This window comes from Pan paniscus, chromosome 1 (assembly GCF_029289425.2).
Source record: "Pan paniscus chromosome 1, NHGRI_mPanPan1-v2.0_pri, whole genome shotgun sequence".
Classification (NCBI taxonomy): Eukaryota; Metazoa; Chordata; class Mammalia; order Primates; family Hominidae; genus Pan; species Pan paniscus.
The window spans coordinates 81,181,681-81,201,727 of NC_073249.2; the positions used below are offsets into that span (position 1 = coordinate 81,181,681).

General features: G+C 37.5%; 1 protein-coding gene and 1 pseudogene across 7 annotated transcripts in view; one reads left to right on the forward strand and one right to left on the reverse strand.

Moving 5' to 3' along the window:
• Window positions 1–1,974: 1,974 nt before the first annotated feature.
• LOC100978961 (lymphotactin) overlaps window positions 1,975–20,047 on the reverse strand; it is a 231,275-nt gene continuing 213,202 nt past the window's right edge. For 3 of the 7 annotated variants that reach the window (XM_034939953.3, XM_055111905.2, XM_034939985.2), the window contains 3 exons: window positions 6,682–6,760; window positions 3,202–3,316; window positions 1,975–2,332 (listed from right to left, as the gene is read on the reverse strand). In XM_034939953.3, the coding sequence (XP_034795844.1) occupies window positions 2,164–2,332; window positions 3,202–3,316; window positions 6,682–6,760 (363 nt within the window). In that variant the 3' untranslated portion in view covers window positions 1,975–2,163. Of the gene's footprint in view, window positions 2,333–3,201; window positions 3,317–6,681; window positions 6,830–20,047 lie in introns of all 7 variants that reach the window. The other 4 variants (XM_055111909.2, XM_034939974.2, XM_055111888.2 and 1 more) reach the window with 2 other exon arrangements.
• Window positions 3,860–4,875, forward strand: LOC129397635 (large ribosomal subunit protein eL8-like; annotated as a pseudogene).

Here is a 20,047-nt window from a genome sequence, read left to right on the forward strand (position 1 = left end):
TAACTCTAAATCATCTTTCCGGTCTCTAGTTAGAGGATATTTTCAAGGGGAAGCTCATCTTTACCCTCCATTCATGCTAAGATCTGGATAGGTTTGCTCCTGTGTGTCCAAAGCTCACACCCTCTGCTTTCTCCATCATCCCACATATTACACTGCATTGAAATCGTTTGCTTACTTGTGTGTCTCCCCAGTGTAAACCCCCAGAAGATAAACACCTGAAGGTTTCACCATTGCATTCCAGTGCCCAGCCAAGCATCTGGAATCCATTAGGCATGCAATAACAATGTATTGGTGGAGTGAGTTCCTGGGGAAGGGAAGCAAGAAAGATTTTCCCAGAATGTAAGCTCTAAGAAAGCAGTGACTTTGTCCTGTTCACTCTGCTGTGTCTTCAGTTTCTGGCATATAATAAACTCTCAGTAAACATTTACTGAACTAATGAATGAATGAAGTCTGTAGGTTAAATAAGGATAACCCCAGAATCATCTCTTTACATATGGTTTGGCCCGAAGGGAATTGTCTTCTGAAGTGAGAAAGACAGCATGACACAGTTGTCAACACCCTGAATCTTGCATGAGTTCAGATCTAAACTCTACCCCTCACAGACCAAGGGACCTTCAGAAAGTTAACTAACCCTTTTATGCCTCCGTTGTCTTGTCTTTAATTGAGCTCTGTTATGTGATTAAGTGAGCTCATATTTGTAAAGCAAGAAAATAGCTATGGTTATATATTTTAACAACTATTTATTATTTAAAAGATAGAACAGCCATAAAATGAAAAGTCAAGTACTGCCCATATCCTTCCACACATCCTATTATTATTATCCCAAATAAATCCTTAGGGTCTGGGAGACATTTGGCAGACAAACCATTCCATTCATCTTTTGTGACTTTGTTATTTTTCAGCCTTCATAAAGCAGGATGTCTGTTCTTATTAAGGGATTGCTTTCTCTAAGACCACCTCTGAAGTTTATTTTAGACAAATATCAATGAACATGGATAGGTGACCACACCGTTTGCTAGGAGGCAACTTTTTAGTAGTTTCCACTCTGATTCACTAGTTGTATGACTAGAAGTGAGCAGATTTGAACAAGTTGCCTTCATCTACCCTCTGAAAATTCATGATATTGTTAAATGCCCCCAAAAGAATAAACAACAGCCAATATTTTTCACTTAAAACTATCAAGGCAAGGTCAGGTCTTCCTATTCAGAGTCTGATAGAAGAGAATGTATACATCGTCAGCTACTTGGATAGTAAAACCCTAAGCATGAAACAAATCAGCAATTTAATTAGCATACAAAACAGCATGAATCTGGGGTGTTGAGTTACCAGATGATCATTTAATTAAAAGTTTACTGCAAATTGTGATCACATGAGGAAATATTGCATGGGTCAGCATTTGGAGCATTAAAAGCTTATTCGCAGTAAAGCATAACATGCATGATAACTAGCGTAATGGCAAATACAGAAATCCTAATAAGGTAGTGAGATTATTGTCCAATTCAAAGGGTATTGATTTTTACTTGAATAAAGTTTCTTTATACCAAAATTCTAATTTTTGCTAATGGGACAAAAAAGGGACAAGTTGTGTCATTTTATTCCTTTAATAGGACACCAAACTAAAACACAAAGAGGTGAAAAAAATTGAGTGAAGCAAATTTTTGAATAGTGGACCCTCAGAATGGGAACCCAGTGAAGACTGGATTATTTTCTCCCTTATTCTATAAACAGAATTCTATTATAGAGACAAGTTGAAATACATCTCAAATTGTTGCCATTGTCACAGCTGTAACTTGTGACTGATGTGTAAAGAACCATTACAAGCTGGACTCTAAGAGTGATCGATATAGCTTTCACCTCTGATAGACACTAGCCAGAATCTCTTCCATTATGGTTACCATCAAAGAGAGGTACAAGGTCAGAAATCAAACAATGATACACTACCTTTCCCTAAATATAATGAATAGACTAGGGAACTATTCTTAATAATAAATAATTTATTAATTAGAACATATAAGTGAATACAGAAGACATTTAAAAGTAAAAATACAAAGGAATAATTTTATTCATGCAGTGCTTTCATAAAAGGTGAGTATAAACTCAGTCCATGAGCGTGTAAAGTGAAATGAGCTGGCTGGCTGGAGAGGGACAGGGTGCCAGAGACTACTAGCCAGTCAGGGTCACAGCTGTATTGGTCGATTGCTGGGTTCCTGTTGGCTTGGTCTGGATCATGTTATTTCTGGTGTTGGATTTCCTGTCCATGCTCCTGACCACGTCTCTCACCCACGTGGCTTGTGGATCAGCACAGACTTTTAGGCCACGTTTGGTAATAAAACTGTAACGCAAGGAAAAGACAGATGAAGTTAGCCACATTCTCAAAGCCTCAGGGTCAGGAGTTAAGATCAGGGCAGACATGAAGAGATCTTGTGCAGAAATTACTGCAAGAAATAGTCTTTCAGAGCCATGAGATCATAAATGAGCACCCTTCTTCTGCCATCTATTTTAACATAAAGGAGTAATATCTGCAAGTAGTATCCAGCCCCTTTGTTCACAATAATTCACAGGCTCCTTTTCTCATCCATGTCACCAAATGTTGTAACAAAAAGACATTTGAGGCCAAATAGTTCCATTATTACATATCCTCTTCCTTTTCAAATTTAAAAATATTCATCTTATTTATTAAATAAAAAGTGATTTTTACATTTTCATTTTTTAGAATAAAGCTTGCAATTACGTGTTGGGAAGAGTTATTACTTCTAAAAATGAGATTCTGGTAGAAGAAACGGACCATGTAGGTTGTACATTGACTCATTTTCTTGAAATATGGCAACTGATAAAAGTATGGGACTCTGCCTAACTCAACCCTAAGATCCTCCAACTCCAGTGAGGCTTGCAGGAAACCCTGACATGGGCCAGTCATCTCTAAACCCAGATCTCAGAGTTGTGCACAGTATTCAACAGACTCTTCCACTAAGCCAAATAGAGGAAGACTTCTTTCTTTGGCAGCCCAATTTCTGCAATAATCGCTATTCGGTTGGGCCGCAGAAAGACATGATTGATAAGGAAAACTAAATAGGTTTTCGTTTAAGTTGAGGTGTTCCTCCATGCTGACCTACTTTTCCTGAGGACGGCAGCATTTCTATACACTGTATTTCTATACCTCTAGATACCCACCCAGCCCAACTTCTGAGGAGGCAAACTCACATTACTGCTCTCAAGGAGCCTTCCGTGATGGTGTAGGTCTTGATTCTGCTAACTGGCAGTCGCTGGGTAGTGAGGCTCACACAGGTCCTCTTATCTGAGACTTCACTCCCTACACCTGGTGAGGAAAAAAAAACAACAGACAATTAAAAATAAAGCAATTATCCAGATCACAGGAACAATCATCTGTTAAATTACTCTGAAAATGTTGTAAGAATATAAGGCCATTTGCTTTTTGGGGGAAGAGATGACTGATAGGCATCCCGAATCTCTTGCCCGTCACAGATTCTTAGTAAATATTTGACTAATTTAAAAACTCAATCAATAGAATTGTTTCAGGAATTTCATGCTGAGGGAAAATAACAAGATGTTATCCTGTCTCTGTGTATATTTTCACTTAGACATTTGGGACGGCTAGCAAATGACCCAGTGACACACATTCATTCATTTATACAATGGTGCCTGTTGTGTCCCACATGTTTTACTAAGCAGACATTACTCCTGTTTTCATAGAGCATATCTTCTCATGAGGGAGCCAGGCAACAGACAGGCAAACAGAAAAGATCATTTCAAATAGTGCAACATGTTACAGTACCATAAGTGAGATGACAGAGTAATGCGTGAAGAGTACTCTAGGCAAGGCAACATTCAGTGAGGGAAGGAAGCATGCTTTTGACAGACTAAATAAAGGTGTTCTCCTTTTTAAATGGTCAAATGTCTCTCTCTGTCAGCTGCCTAAGATGCTGAAAGGAAAGAAGGCCAAAGGAAGGAAAGTGGCCCCAGACCCTGCCGTCGTGAGGAAGCAGGAGGCTAAGAAAGTGATGAAACCGCTGTGTGAGAAAAGCCCTAAGAGTTTTCTTAGGCAGGCATTGGACAGGACATCCAGCCCAAAAGGGACCTCCACTGCTTTGTGAAATAGCCCCGCTATATCTGGTTCCAGCTGCAAAGAGCTATCCTCTATAAGCAGCTGAAAGTGCCTTCTGCCATTAATCAGTTCACCCAGGCCTTAGACCCCCAAACAGCTACTCAGCCACTTAAGCTGATCCACAAGTACTGACCAGAGACAAAGCAAGAGAAGACGCAGAGACTGTTGGCCCAGGCTGAGAAGAAAGCTGCTAGCAAAGGGGTTGTCCCCACTAGGAAATCACCTGTTCTTTGAGCAGGGGTTAACACTATCACCACCTTGCTGGAAAACAAGAAGGCTCAGCTGGTATTGCACATGGTGTGGACCCCATCAAGCTGGTTAACTTTCTGTCTGTCCTGTGTCCTAAAATGGGGGGTCCCTTAATGCATTATCAAGGGGTAAGAAGGCAAGACTGGGACATCCAGTCCACAGGAAGCACCACTGTGGCCTTCACACAGGTTAACCAGGAAGACAAAGGAGCTTTGGCTAAGCTGGTGAAGCTATCAGGACCAATTACAATGACGGATATGATGAGATCTGCAATGTCCTGAGTCCAAAATCTGTGGCTCACATTGCCAAGCTGGAAATAGCAAAAGCAGAGGAACTTGCCACTAAACTGGGTTAAATGTACACTGTTGAGTTTTCTGTACATAAAAATAATAAAAACTCTCCAAAAAATTAATAAATGGTAAAAGGTAAGATATATATAAAAGGAAGTCAGCCCTAAAATATGCATCCCCAATAGTAATGGCCCAAAGGAATTAAACTATTAAGTTTAGAGAATCATCTTACATTGCAAAAGGAAAAATAACTTGGGAGAATTAATACTGTTAAGGGTTGGGTGAAATCTAATCCAAGTTTCTAAGTGCTGATTTTCTCCTTAGCTGTAGACACTGGTCTTTGCTTCCCAGAGAAATAGGCAGCTAAAAAGCATCTAAAGTAACCACTGATAATGGCCAACATTGGTCTGTAGTGTTGCTAATATCAGAAGGCATTTTTTAAAGCAAGGGACTAAACAAAGAGTGTTCACTGTGTGCTTTTCTTCATCATTTCTTCACTCTCAATGCCAGTTTGCACATTGCTACCCTCTACCTTTGCCAATTTATTTTTTAGTGGTGAATTGTTTCTGTAGCCAATGAAAGAGGAAAAATCTGGGTTTTTTCTCTGTTTCTCTCATATTTAAGAAACAATATTTCTCTCTGTGAAGTATCTGAAGTGGACTCCTAAGACTCAGGGAATCCTGTTATACTTGAAACCACAAAGCCTTTTCCTTATTGTCAGCAATGTTTGAGTGTCTGTGTTATTTGTTAAAATATAACCTTCACTCAGGTTGCAAAATTGAGTCAAAGCAGAGACTGTTTTCCCTCATTTTTGTATGTAAGAAGCTAAGCACCAGTGGGACTTATAGAGCTCCTTCAACTAGAAAACTTGGGAATTTGAGACCAGTGTCTGCAGTTCTTCTCAGCCTCCAACAGAGCTCCTTTCCCCTACTCAGATCTGAGTCTCCCTCAAATGGTATGCCCATTGTCTCAGCAAAATGCCAGCCAGGTAGCAACATGTGGCCTAATGTAGTAATCAAACTTTTTTGTTTCATCAGTATTTTTTTGTTTTATACACAATTTCAAGGACTTCCAGACTTAGCCACCTTTATTCATGGAACCCCTTGGGGACCCATTATTAAGTTATAATATCATAGTCTAAGTAATAAGTCTACCAATTAGAACACAAATAAGTCGACAGATTCACTCCAGTCATAGGAAAAAGTAATCCTTAAGAAATACCGACTGAATGCTCAGGTAAGGGCTCGGTATATCTGAATCTTACCTGGATGTGTCTTGCAGTTTTATTGAACTGTGTATAAGGTGCTGATCTATTTGGTAGTAGTTATGATTGTATGTTCTCTTACAAATACAGAAAATTTCTCATAAATAGTAATAGTCATGGCATTACTAACAGAGTCCCCCACGTACTTGAAGGTAATATTGATTTTCTGGACATGAAGGTTTGAACTTCCAGTCATTTGGGGCTTAGTTTTGTATTGAAAACACTGATTTGCTCCAGAACATACATCCTCTGGTGCATCCCCACGTATTAACTGAACTCTCTAAGATTTTGATAATTTATCAAACTATATATTAAATGGGCAAAACCTACAAATGCATTTATAATCATCACCTCTAATCCATAGCTAACATTAATCAAAAAATTACTGCTTGTAAGGAAATCTGATGTTATTAAATAAACCATAATATTTATTTAATCTTAATCTCAGGTGATCATGTCTCTTATTCTATTCAGTTTATACATAAATAAGCACAGGCCCTGAGTGGTTAAGAAATTTTCCTGAAATTACCCAATTAGGAGAAGTAGGAGCCCAGATACTAATCAAATTCTCCCTGTTTTGGAAGTTTACGAAGCCCTCTGCAGTCAAAATCATCACTCCTTTCTTGCACATGGGAAGTTTAAGGCTCCCCTGGGGAAAGCAATTTAGTCCAGTCAGAACCTGAGTCAAACCCAAAATGTGTGCCCACCTGCCTTGCCTCCCTGTTCTTTATCTCACAGACAGCTTCTCCACTTACCTTCCACAATGTATGCAGTGAGACAGCAGATGCCAAGGAGGGCCAGGATGAGAAGTCTCATGGCTGAGGTCCTGTTGAGCTGTGCAAGGAGAGTGAGGATCAGGCTCTTTGAGGACCTCTTTTATGCCTCCAGTGGTCAGTGCACTTCCTGTGGTGAGAGGGGGCTTTCGAGGTGGGTGTAGGATCATGGAAAGTCTTTGCAATACTCATGCTTTTATTTTTCTTAAAAAAAAAATGTCCTTTTCCCTATTCATACTAACCTAACACCTTGTGGCCTTTACCCCTTTGTCTGTGGTTAATGTGTCAATTAAACCAAATGCATGCATAAAAGAAAATGTGGTTGTGTTGTCTCCTGCCACCAGCCTGAATTCAGATCTTCCGCCGTAGACATGCCTGAAGGCTGTTCACTGTCATGGCCCAGCATGGAAACTGTAAAGGAAATGAGGTGGGGTGGTCACTGTGTTCCATCCCACCTCATGTGACATCCAGTGTGACATGGGGCTTCCACAACCATGGATCATGAGTCCCTGATGCCACCCTTTGACTGTCTCAGGAGGGGAAGAGAGGCTGCTGCCACACTGAGCTTCTCGATCCTTTGCTTTCTTTTTTCTCATTTTTCTCCTCCACCTTTATTCAAGTCACCCACCTTTCTTCACCCCAATCTCCCCAGATACCCAAGAAACAATTAAATAACTGTTTAAGCATGTCTACATGCATATGTTTGCTTTAATACAACTTAACATACACATTTATAAAAGTTTTTGAAAAGCTGTGCTGTACCAACTTATTTCAAATTAGAAAAGAAATAAAATTATAATCTTACCATCTGAAAGTTTTCATTTTCAATATTTTTCCAGTGAATCTGTATTGGCATACATGTGTTCTCATAATTGTGGTAATTTTAAATGCTGTTTTAACACCAATTTAAATATCTTCCCATTTTTTTAGCGTTCATATTTCTACTTCAAGTAAATATATACACATACACATTAAACCATTTTCTTATAACTTATTATAAAGATCAGAACTGTAAGGTCAATTTCATTAATATACACTGAATTACTTCCCTTTAATAACCAGGAGTAGGATTACTGGGTAAAATGATATGATCATCTTTACAGCTCTTATTATATATTGCCATATAGTCTCCCCAAAATATAATTTTAGTTTGCAATGCTCCCAGTAGAATTTAAACATACTGATTGCAATGGAACTTTTCTGCCACTGAGTTTGTTGTATGGTGGTTGTTCTTTATTTTATATAGGTATCTATAAAATGTATTTATTAAATACATGTGTAGTTAAAGGTCCATTGCTATGAGGAATATGAAAATAAATTCCTATGTTTTCATAAAAAGTATAGGTTAACCTCTAACAGACTTCCCACTAATCGCATTTGATTTTTCACCCAGACTTCATTCTAAACTTCAAACTGGCTCTTTAATGATCTCTACCTTACTACACAATCACTCCTTGAACACTGGACACATCTTCTATTAAACTGCTTCTCCTCATATTAGTCCTTAGCATGGAGCAATGTATTCTCTTCCATCTAATTTCCAAATTCTGATATATAGGGATCATGTTAGACTCATTGCTATCCACCTACATGTCATTCTCAACCAAACTGGACTAAGTATACCTTCTAAGTAGTTCTTTGAGATGTGTCCTCCTTTCTTCCCACACTGCTCAAATCGTAGGCCAATTGCAGTGGACTAACTGGTTTCCCAGTCCAGGGCCTCCTCTCAGTCTGTTCTCTGCAGCTTTGCCAGGGTAATCACTGTAAAGCCTCAATCTAATCATGCCATTTCCCTACTGAGAACCTCTTTACTAATTCCAATGCCTACAGGATGTATTTCTAATCTTTCATTGTGATATATAAGAATGGTCAAGATCTAGTACTGCTTTCCTTTCAGACTCACCTTCCACCATTCACTCACACACTCCCAAACCTTAACAAACACATACATGTGCAGCCAACCCAATGGGCCAGCCTCTTTTATGCTCCTCACATGTTTCCTTTAACTGGAACACCCATGACAGCTCCCTACATAGTTACTTGTAAACTCCTCCTCTCTGTATAAGTTTTCCTGAATTTTTTTGATAAAATTAAGTTGTGCCACCCCTTTATGCTCTCTTAGAACTTTGTTCTGTTCTCATGGCTATTCTGCAACTAATCTCATTGTGTTCTCCTACTCAATTACATTCTTGCATCTCCCACTAGATGGCAGGCTCTTTGAGAGTAGGAGATTCCCTTGCTATCTCTGCATCCCCGGCACTTGCAGAAAGCCTGGTATGTAATAATTGCTCAACAATTAGTTTTTAAGTAAATCAACTTTTTTAAAACGCCAAAATTACAATGATTGTGCATTAAGTGAAAGATGACCATCTAAAAACATAAAGCCATGCTTCATGACATTAGGCTAAGCAAATAAAGGAAACAAATGCAAAAACAGACAAATAGAATTACGTCTAACTAAAAAGCTTCTGCACAGCAAAGGAAATAATCAACAGAGGTAGAAGACAACTTATGAAATGGGAGAAAATATTTACAAACTATACATCTGATAAGGAATTAATATGCAAAGTATATAAAGAACTCAAGCAATCATTAGCAAGAAAACAACACAATTTAAACATGGGTAAAAGACTTGAATAGACATTTCTCAAAATAAAACACACAAATAGCAATCAGGTACATGAAAAAATGTCCAACATCATTAATCATCAGGGAAATGTAAATTTTTTTAAAAAACATAATGAGGTATCACCCTACACCTGTTAGGATGGCTGTGATAGAAAAGACAAACGATAGCAAGTGTTGTCAAGGATATGGAAAAGAGGGAACTCTTGCACACTGTTGGCAGGAATGTAAATTAGTATAGACAGTATGGAAAACAGTAGAGTTTCCTCAAGAAATTACAAATAGAACTACCATATGATCCAGCAATCACACTACTGGGTATATATTCAAAGGAAATGAAATCACTGTATCAAAGAGATATGTGCACTCCCATGTTTATTGCAACATTATTCATAATAGCCAAGATATCAAATCAACCTAAATAGATAAAGAAAATGTGGTACATATACATAATGGAGTACTAGTCAGCCAAAAAAAAGGGAGGAAATCCTGTCATTTGCCAAAACGTGGATGAACCTGGAAAACATTATTTTAAGTGAAATAAGCCAGGCGCAGAAAGACAGATACTGCATGATCCCACTCACATGTGGAATCTAAACAAGTTGATTCCATAGAAATACAAAGTAGAATGGTGGTTACCAGGGGTTGGGGTGGTTGAGAAGCGTGGGGTGGGGTTGGGGATATGTTGGTCAAAGAATACAAAATTTTAGTTAGATAGAAGGAATAATTTCAAGAGATCTATTATACAACGTGGTGACTGTAATTAAAAATATATTGTATTCTTGAAAAATGCTAGAGTGAATGTATTCTCCTCACAAAAAATGTTAGCTATGTGAGGTAATGCATATATTGATTAGTTAGGTTTAGTCATTCAACAATGTATATATACTTTGAAACATCATCTTTTACACAATAAATACATACAATTTTACCTGTCAATTTTTTAAAATAAAATAAATAATAAAAAGAAGTAAAAAATAAAGGTGTGAACTCAGGAGATTGTGCCTGAGGCTTTCTCATGCTTTCAATGAAATCGACAATTTGACTAGTGGCTGAATTTTTATTTAGCATACTGACATGGAATTTGTTAAACTCTCAGAATGAATTGTTCACTTTCAGTTTGTCAAAGCATGCACTAGAATGTCATTTGGGGAAGATTTAAATAACAGACAAGAAAGTAGAAACCTAGTGCAAAGTGGGCATGACTTGCTAATGGGTGGACATTGGTTGACAACAATCAGTTGAGGCATACTTGTCATAATGAATATTTTTATCTTTGACTCTTCTCTTTCTCATAGATATTACACCCAATCAGCAAATACTGCAGGCTCTCTGTCTTCAAATAGAACCTAAACACTTCTCACTACCCCCAAACCACCCTATGCTAAGCCACCATCACCTCTCACTTGGATTAGTCGAGTCATGCAATAGCCTCCTAACTGTTCTTTCTGCTTCCATCTTTGCCTTAATTGACCACATCGACCAAGGTGACCATTAGAAAATGTCATTTCTTTCCTCAAAATCCTTCGATGGCTCTCCATTCTTAGGAGATAAATTCAAAGTCTTTGCAAGGGCTTACAAGTGCCTATGCCCTGTGCTCTTCTCTCCCATTCACTCTCTGACATCCTCCCCTGCTGTTCTCTACCCCTCTTACATCAACACAACACGCGGCCACCTTGTTTCTCAGACATGTCAATTTTGCTCCTGACTCCAAGCCTTTGCATTTACTGTTTCCTCTGCCTGATACTCTCTTCCCTCAGATGTCAGCATGACTGATACCCTCACCTCCTTCAATTATTCGCTCAAATGCTGCTCATTGTGGCTTTTCCTGATCACCCAATTTAAAACTTTGTACACATGCCCATTCTGGTATCATTTGGTCTATTTTTGCTGTTCTATTCTCATTCAGAACTCCCAACACCTTCAAACATAGCAACAATTTACTTGCTGATTTTTTTTGTCTGTCTTTTTCCAGGAATTCCTTATCTTTTCCACTGCTGTTTCTTCAGAATCCTGTACAATGCCTGGCATAAAGGAGCTGCTTAATTTATATATCCAGAATAAATACAAGTATATCTGGTGTGTACGTGCAGGAGTGTATAAGCAAGCATATGCATGTGCAAACATCAACATTTATGCCTGCAAACTCTAGTGCTCTGGAATATTGACACCGCTCATGCATGTGTGACCACACAGTGGAATGGGAAAATCCATTTTTGAAGGAAAGCATTCATTGTTGAGGGAAGAAGACAGAAGCATGAGGGGTACAAGTAAAGGAAACTCAACGTTTTCTCTTTCTTATGACTTTCTGGTCTGAATATCTTAATTCATCTGAAAAGTTATTTTGCATTTCATCATACATAGTATGCAATCCATATAAAGATTTCTTCTTCTATTAAACATGTTTGCATAATTTTCCAATTTTTCTATTAGGCAATTTTTCTTTTTCTTATTGGTATGTAACGAATCTTTATATATTCATCTTACTAATTATTTGTCATAGGTGTTGCAATATTTTCTCAGTTTATAGTATGTCTTTCGCTACATTTATGATGTATTTGATGAACAAAAATATATAGTTTTAAGATAGTTTATCACTATTTTATTTTATGGTTAATGCTTTTTGTGCCTTAATAAATTCTTCTTTTCTCCAAAGTCAGAAAGAGATTTACCTCTATTTTCTACTAAAAATTTTAAAGTCTTGCATTTGACATTTAAATTTTCAATTTTTCTGGTGTTCATTTCTATATGGACTATGAGAAAGGGATCCAAAGGCTTTTTTTCTTTATACATCCAACATTTCTAGCTCCGGTTTTTGAATAATTCTACCTTTGCCTACACTACTTTTCATATATGAAGCCCCCACATATATATGCATCCATTTCAGAGTCTATATTCTGCTCCACTGGTCCATCTGTCCGTCCTTCACTAACACCGTTCTACCTTCATTACCTAAGTAATTACTTAGAACTTAACTTTAGTTTTTAGTAAGGCAAGCCCTCTTCTTCTTTTTCTTCAGAAGTATCTTGCCTTAAGCTCACTAGTAATTATTCAAACAAAAGTCAAGACTGCAGTGTGACCCCATTTTCTTCCCATTCAAAATGGTCAAAATTAAGAACTCTGATACTAGTACTTTGCAAGGATGTGAAGCAGCATATATTACTCATGACTTTGGAAATTGGTATAACACTTTGAAAAGCAGTTTGGCATTGTCATGTAAAGCTGAGCATTTGCATACCATGAAGTTCCAGAAATCCTGCTCCTAGATATATACTTAGAGAATTTCAGAGGAAAGGAGCATTAAACGTAAATTACTTGGAATGTTCAAGTGCCTAAGTTGTAGGTAGGTTAATAGTGGCATATTATACAAAGTAATTAACTGAGTAGAAAAAGGTCACCTGTAGACTAATGAAGATAATGTGTAATTGCATCACTCAGATTAGAATAACAACAAAATCAATGTAGATATTCCTAATCGGTTGTCTGTCTTGAACGCTCTCCTCCAGAAAGTGACACAGGAATTTAGGCTGCTTCCACCTCTGAATAATACCATCTCCTAAAGCCTGGGAGTCCTTTTCTTCCAGCTGCAGGATGAAGAATGAGAGAGAGCATGGCACACCTCCTCTTATCTAGAAGTGACATGTATTCTTTGGTCTCACATGACGGGTGAGAACCAGTTATCTGGTCCATCTAAGAAGCAAGGACAGAGTGGGAGAATAGAGAATGGAGTTCCATCTGGGAAGTGTAATCTGGATCAGTGCTTGAAACAAAGAGCAGATGAGGTCTAGCACGACCTGTCATAGCAATAAGATTATGATTAATCTGATGGTGCGCCTGAGGTTCAAGTTTCTAAAGGATAAAAATAAAGCAAGATTACTCTGATTATTATTTTCTTTGAAACGTGCCCACAGTACATCTCTTGAATTGTACATCTTTTTTCCCTAAATTAAAATAGGGTTCTTGTATTTTCTCTTAGAAAAACAGTATGATTACTGTAAATAAAATCCAGACACTCTAGAAAAGTTTTTGTTTTTGTTTTGAGATGGAGTCTCGCTCTGTCCCCCAGGCTGGAGTGCAGTGGAGCGATCTCAGCTCACTGCAAGCTCCGCCTCCCGGGTTCATGCCATTCTCCTGACTCAGCCTCTGGAGTATCTGGGACTACAGGCGCCCGCCACCACGCCCCGCTAATTTTTTGTATTTTTAGTAGAGACGGGGTTTCACCGTGTTAGCCAGGATGGTCTTGATCTCCTGACCTCGTGATCTGCCCGTCTCGGCCTCCCAAAGTGCTGGGATTACAGGCGTGAGCCACCGCGCCCGTCCAGAAAAGGTTTTTAAGAAAGTACAATTCACCCAAAGTCCACTACCCAGAGAAAACCACTTAACCATAATAGATGGGCCTTCTTCCAAACAGCTCTCTAGGTAAATATGCCTGTGTATATCATTTCACAATCTTTCTACAGCATTCAATGGCTGGAGATTTATTGTACATTTGGAATGTGTGAAGCTTTATGCTAAGTACAAAAAGGCATTAACCCATTTATTTAATCCTTAAAGCAATATAATGAAATAAGTAGAACTATTCTCTACATTTTATAGATGAGAAAATTGAAACTTAAAGAGCTTAAGAAATTCACTAAAAATCACAAAGCTTGGTGATGATAAAGATTCAAATTCCAGTCTACCAGACTCCAAGCCCAAGCTACTACACAGTGCCCTATACTGTCAGATATTTTGATACACCACTAATACCCTCTTGATGGGTCCTTAAATTATTTCCCTTTTTATTCAACCATGGACTACACAGCAATAAGAATATACATTTCTTTGAACTTTGTATATTTGCTTATACATCTCTTTAGCATAAGCTCCCTCCAGGAAGCTTCCTGAAGACAGTCTCTTACTTTTGTACCTACTGCTTTCTTTAAAAGGTATACAAAGGTTAAATGTATGAAAATTAAGCTGGCTGGAAGATTGATACCATATCAGATAGCTCTCAATTGCTTGTCCACTGCAACATAAGTGCTATAGTAGCTTGATCAATTATTTGAAATGGAATTTGACTCTGATGATTCTGGAGTGAATAAGGCATATACTCCTCATTCTCAGGTATTAATATTGGACTTTGGTTAATACATTGATGATAGACTGTCACTCTGCAAAACAGAGAAGGCACCTAAGGAAATGCACAGTGAAGCTAAGTTCTGAAGGAAGAACAGTGGAAGGGATGAATCTACCAGCATTTCCCAAAGTGTTTTATACCAAACATTTGTTCTGCCATCTGGGGAGAGAGGTCCATTTCTAATAAACTTGAGAAATATGGGGCATTACTAATTCATAGAGCATATCACTATGTTAAAGCCTCTGAGAAGTCCTACAGTAAAATTTGGCTAATCCAACATTTCCCAAATATTTTTGACTATAGAACCATTTGTCATGGAAGACTTTAACCAACTGGAGATATATTTCACCCTAGGGAGGGTGATACTAAAAGGGTCTTGTCTTGGAGGTGAGGTTTAAACACTAGGGTCTTCCCCTAGTGTTTAAGTCTTAAGCAAGAGACGTTGGAGATATTTTGATGGTGAATTCAATACAGGCAGAGACAGAGAACTTGATACTAAACAGAAATCCAGTTGGATTATATGGTTTTTAGTGGAATTCCAAAGCCTGGGGAAAAATTTTGGCTCTGTGGTACTTTTATTCATGATTACTATTCTGCTTCTGCTTATTTTCCAATACCAGGGAATGTGTAATTGGACCTCTTCTTTTTCTCACAGTTTAAAACACTCATCTAGCCCTGGTCTTACTCGATAACCACTTAAAATAATAACTGATGCTATTTACTCCAGAAATTGCTAATAATGAATGACCTAACTTTTACATAATTTCTTTTTATTTTTATATGAGATACTATGCAAAGAGAATTAATAGTTTTCTCCAAAAAAATCAAGAATTGTATAGAAAAACAATTAAATAGGTATTTTATTGCCATGGACTTCAAGTAATGGGTCAAATCTGTAAAATTATATTTAATAACTTGAGTCACTGCATTTGTTTAAATTAGTGAATTCAAATGAAATATGCTAGATAGGTATTACTAGGTTGTTGCAAAAGTAATTGCAGTTTTTGCCACTGGTAATTAATTCTAATGGCAAAAACTGCAATTACGTTTGCATCAACCTATATCTATACCTGACAAATATTATGTATAATAACTTCATATTAATAGCACAGCACAAGAATCAACACACTGTATCTGCCTTCTGTTTTTGTAAATAAAGTTTTATTAGAACACGGCAATGCCTATTTGCTTACATATTGGCTATGGTTGTTTGTACACTGCAACAGCAAAGTGGATTTGTTGCATGGTCATCAAAGCTTAAAATATTTGCCATCTGGCCCTTCACAGAAAATGTTTGCTGACCTCTGGGTCAGACCCTGATTCATATTTATTAAAATGTTGTGTTCAATGGGATATCAACCATGTAAAGTAAGTAGAGATGAAAAAAAAACTAAAGTACACCAAAACATTAACAATGAAAAATTCCACCAGGAAGTTACCAAGTTCATGGCCAAGCTGGGAAAGTGAGAATAGCTTCTCATATTTCATGCCCTTGTATCATTTATTAGCTATTTTATTTACTTATTTCTTTTTAGTGAAAGTATGTGGTATTAGCATGCAGTACTTTCTCATCAGGAGGGTTTATAGTGTCCTTCATTTTTTAATAAAAGATACACAGCCACCAAAAATCTCAAAAAAATTTCTAAAAATATCTGTGGTTATCAAAAGGTTAAAAACCACTGCCCTGCACTATATAGCATATATTACTCAGGGCCAGGAACCCACAAGCCCAACAGAGGAAGTGTTGCAAGTTGACCACTACTCAGAAATTGCTTATAAATAGTTTTGGTTACATTGCTCATTGATAACAGATCAATGGTGAATCTAAACAGAACAGGTGATTGAGTCAAAGTAACCAACTCTCCAAGGAAGGTTAGGTTGGGAAGAAAAAAGACACCAGTCTCTATGACGGCAAACCAACCACTCTTTCAGGGAGCTAAAACTAGTAAGCAGAAGAGTATTTTTTCAGACGACTGCCACTTGTGCCATAAAGTGTACTAGAAACAAAACCCTCTGTGGTAAAGAATTCAAAGCATTTATGGATTTCCTAAGTTGGACATTGGCCAGACTAAATCTGCCTACCAAAGATAGATGTACCAGCCAGAAACTGAAGTCCAGCGTCAGTGGTCAAAAGCCATCCTAAGGAGTCTTTCCTTGAGAAGCCACCTATGGTAGTGGGGACCATGAACTGTAAAATCAGATTAACCAGGATCTTTGTGGGCTCAAGGGATCCACTCACCTCAGTCTCCCAAAGTGCTGGTATTACAGGCATGAGCCACCACATCTGGCCTATTTTATTATTATGAATAACAATGAATGATTTTTATGGAATCAGCCAGGTCTATTATTCTCTGTTCTCCCATACTTGGCCTCCTCCCTATATCTGAAATATCAGGAGGAAGAAGCATGCACATCACTGCACATGATTGATATCAAGCTGGAAGACATTTTCATCTTCCCAATGAAAAGATCAGTCACACATACAAAACCTTTTTATGGTAGAATAAGAGGGCATGGAGTGCTATGCATTACCTAATTTTCAGATTAACTAAAATTATTTTTTATTTTAACCTTTATTGAAAATATTCCAATTTTTTTTCTGGTAGAGCAGAATAGAAAAATAAATTCTTGATGACAGAGGCTTACTTAGTTTTAGTGCCTCAGCCAGTAATCTATTGCACAGAACCTAGAAGAATTCTTAAAGTACAAGCATTACCTTAAAGGGTATATGATATTGAATTGAATCTGAATGGAGCTTCAGAGTTGATTCTGGAAGCAAATTAATCAAGTATTGCCTTATCAGAAGTCTGCTCTCGTTGCTTCGTATAAAATAGCAGCTCCTCCCCATTCCCATAGTTTCTTGCAACCTGCTTTATTGTAATTTATAGCTCTTATCATCACCACTTGACATTTTTATATACTGTGTATTGTGGTTTTCCCCCTACAGAATACAATATCCGTGAGAATTGAGACTCTGTTGTATTACTGAACCCTCAGCGCTTATAATGTAGGAACTCAAGAAATATTTATTGATTGAATAAATAAATATAAACTAATTGTCTTGTCATTGTCTTCTTTCCTACAAGAACTAAAAGCAGAAGCTCTGCTCAATTTAACTTGGAGCTAGCTACTTTATACTGATATTATCCTAGTATGGCAAATAACACAAGGAAAAAAGATCAAAAGATATAGTGGCTAGAATAGACCTGAGAAATTATGCAGTCTTTTTATGAAGGGAAAACAAATTAGAGTGATGGGCAATGCCACAGAACAAACTTCTGTTCCAGCACATCCCTTAGCAAGGCTCAGTGAGAGTCAGAAGACCACTACAAACAAAAATAAAATATGCTGTATATCAGGGAGAAAGATTAATACATTTCTTTGCTTGCTTTTCCATCTATGCAAGACAGAGCTCATTCTGGAAAAGGGTGAAGTGAAGGATTCATGTGGTGAATTCAGGCTTGCACCCGAGTCCTCCCTCCCTCCTCCTCAGTGGCTCCTCTTCTGCTGATCCTCTCTGCACCTCAGTGCATTTGGCCAGTACAGACCTTAAAGTAAGATAAATTATAACCCTCAGCGCCACCTGAGAAATCCACACAATTCAATCACATCTACTTCCTGCTATTCTGTAAATGGCATTACTTGAGCAACGTTTTAAAAATTCGAAATGTTAATCAGCATCTTCCTTTAAAGAATTGTGTTGAATACTCACAATTTCATCATATGGTATTTTAATATCTTTAATAATAAGCCACAGATGTAAAGCTGTATTCATACCAACTTCTCTCTAATACCTGGAAAAATTTTATATTCTCCTTAGCTGCTTAGGCTTTTACAACTCACCTTTCCCTTCTCTTTATTATTTGTGTGTGTGTGTGATCCTTAATTGTTTTTGTCTGTTTTATTGTGGTAAGAACACTTAACATGAGACCTACCCTCTTAAATTTTGAAGGGCAAAATACAGTATTGTTAACTATATCTAGGCACAATGTTTTATGGCAGGTCTCTAGAACTTACTCATGATACATACTTGATACTTTTTTAAAAACTTTTTTATTTCCATAAGTTTTGGAGGAACAGGAGGTATTTGCTTACATTAGTAAGTTCTTTGGTGGTTATTTGTGAGATTTTGGTGAGCCCATCACCCAAGCAGTATACACTGAACCCAATTTGCAGTCTTTTACTCCTCACCCAGCTCCTAGCCTTCCCCTGAGCCCCCAAAGACCATTGTATCATTCTTATGCCTTTGAATCTTCATAGCTTAGCTCCCATTTTTGGTGAGAACGTATGATGCTTGGTTTTCCATTCCTGGGTTAGTTCACTTGGAATAATAGTCTCCAGTTCCATCCAGGTTGCTGCAAATGTCATTAATCCATTCCTTTTTATGGCTGAGTAGTATTCCATTGTACATACATATCACAATTTCTTTATCTACTTGTTGATTGATGAGCATTTGGGCTGGTTCCATAGTCGTATAATGATTTCTTTTCCTCTGGGTGGACACCAAGTAGTGGGATTGCTGGATCAAATGGTAGTTCTACTTTTAGTTCTTTAAGGAATCCCCACACTGTTTTCCACAGTGGATGTACTAGTTTACATTCCCACCAGCAGTGTAGAAGTGTTCTCTTTTTAATACATCCATGCCAACATCTATTCTTATTTGATTTTTTGGTTATGGCCTTTCTTGCAGGAGTAAGGTGGTATCGCATTGTTTTCATTTGCATTTCCCTGATTATTAGTGATGTTGAGCATTTTTCATTATGTTTCTTGGCCATTTGTATATCTTCTTTTGAGAACTGCCTATTCATGTCCTTAGCCCACTCTTTGATGGGATTTTTTTTTTCTCGCTAATTCGTTTGAGTTCTTTGTAGATTCTAGATGTTGGTCCTTTGTTAGATATATAGATTGTGAAGATTTTCTCCCACTCCATGGGTTGTCTGTTTACTCTGCTGTTTCTTTTGCTGTGCAGAAGTTCTTTAGTTTAATTAAGTCCCGCCTATTTATCATTGTTCTGTTGCAATTGCTTTTGTGTTCTTTGCCATGAAGTCTTTGCCTAAGCCAATGTCTAGAAGCATTTTTCCGATGTTATCTGCTAGAATTTTTATAGTTTCAGGTCTTAGATTTAAGTCCTTGATCCATCTTGAGTTGATTTTGTATAAGGTGAGAGATGAGGTTCCACTTTCATTCTCCTACATGTGGCTTGCCAATTATCCCAGCACCATTTGTTAAATAGGGTGTCCTGATGATATGATTGTATACTTAGAAAACCCTAAAGACTCCTCCAAAAAGCTCCTAGAACTGATAAATGAATTCAGCCAAGTTTCAGGATACAAAATTAATGTACACAAATCAGTAGCTCTGCTACACACCAACAGCAACCAAGTTGAGAATCAAATCAAAAACTCGACCCCTTTTACAATACCTGCAAAAATAAAATAAAATACTTAAGAACATACCTAATCGAGATGAAAGACCTCTACAAGGAAAACTACAAAACACTGCTGAAAGAAATCATAGATGACACAAACAAATGGAAACACATCCCATGCTCATGGATGTGTAGAATCAATATTGTGAAAATGACCATACTGCCAAAAGCAATCT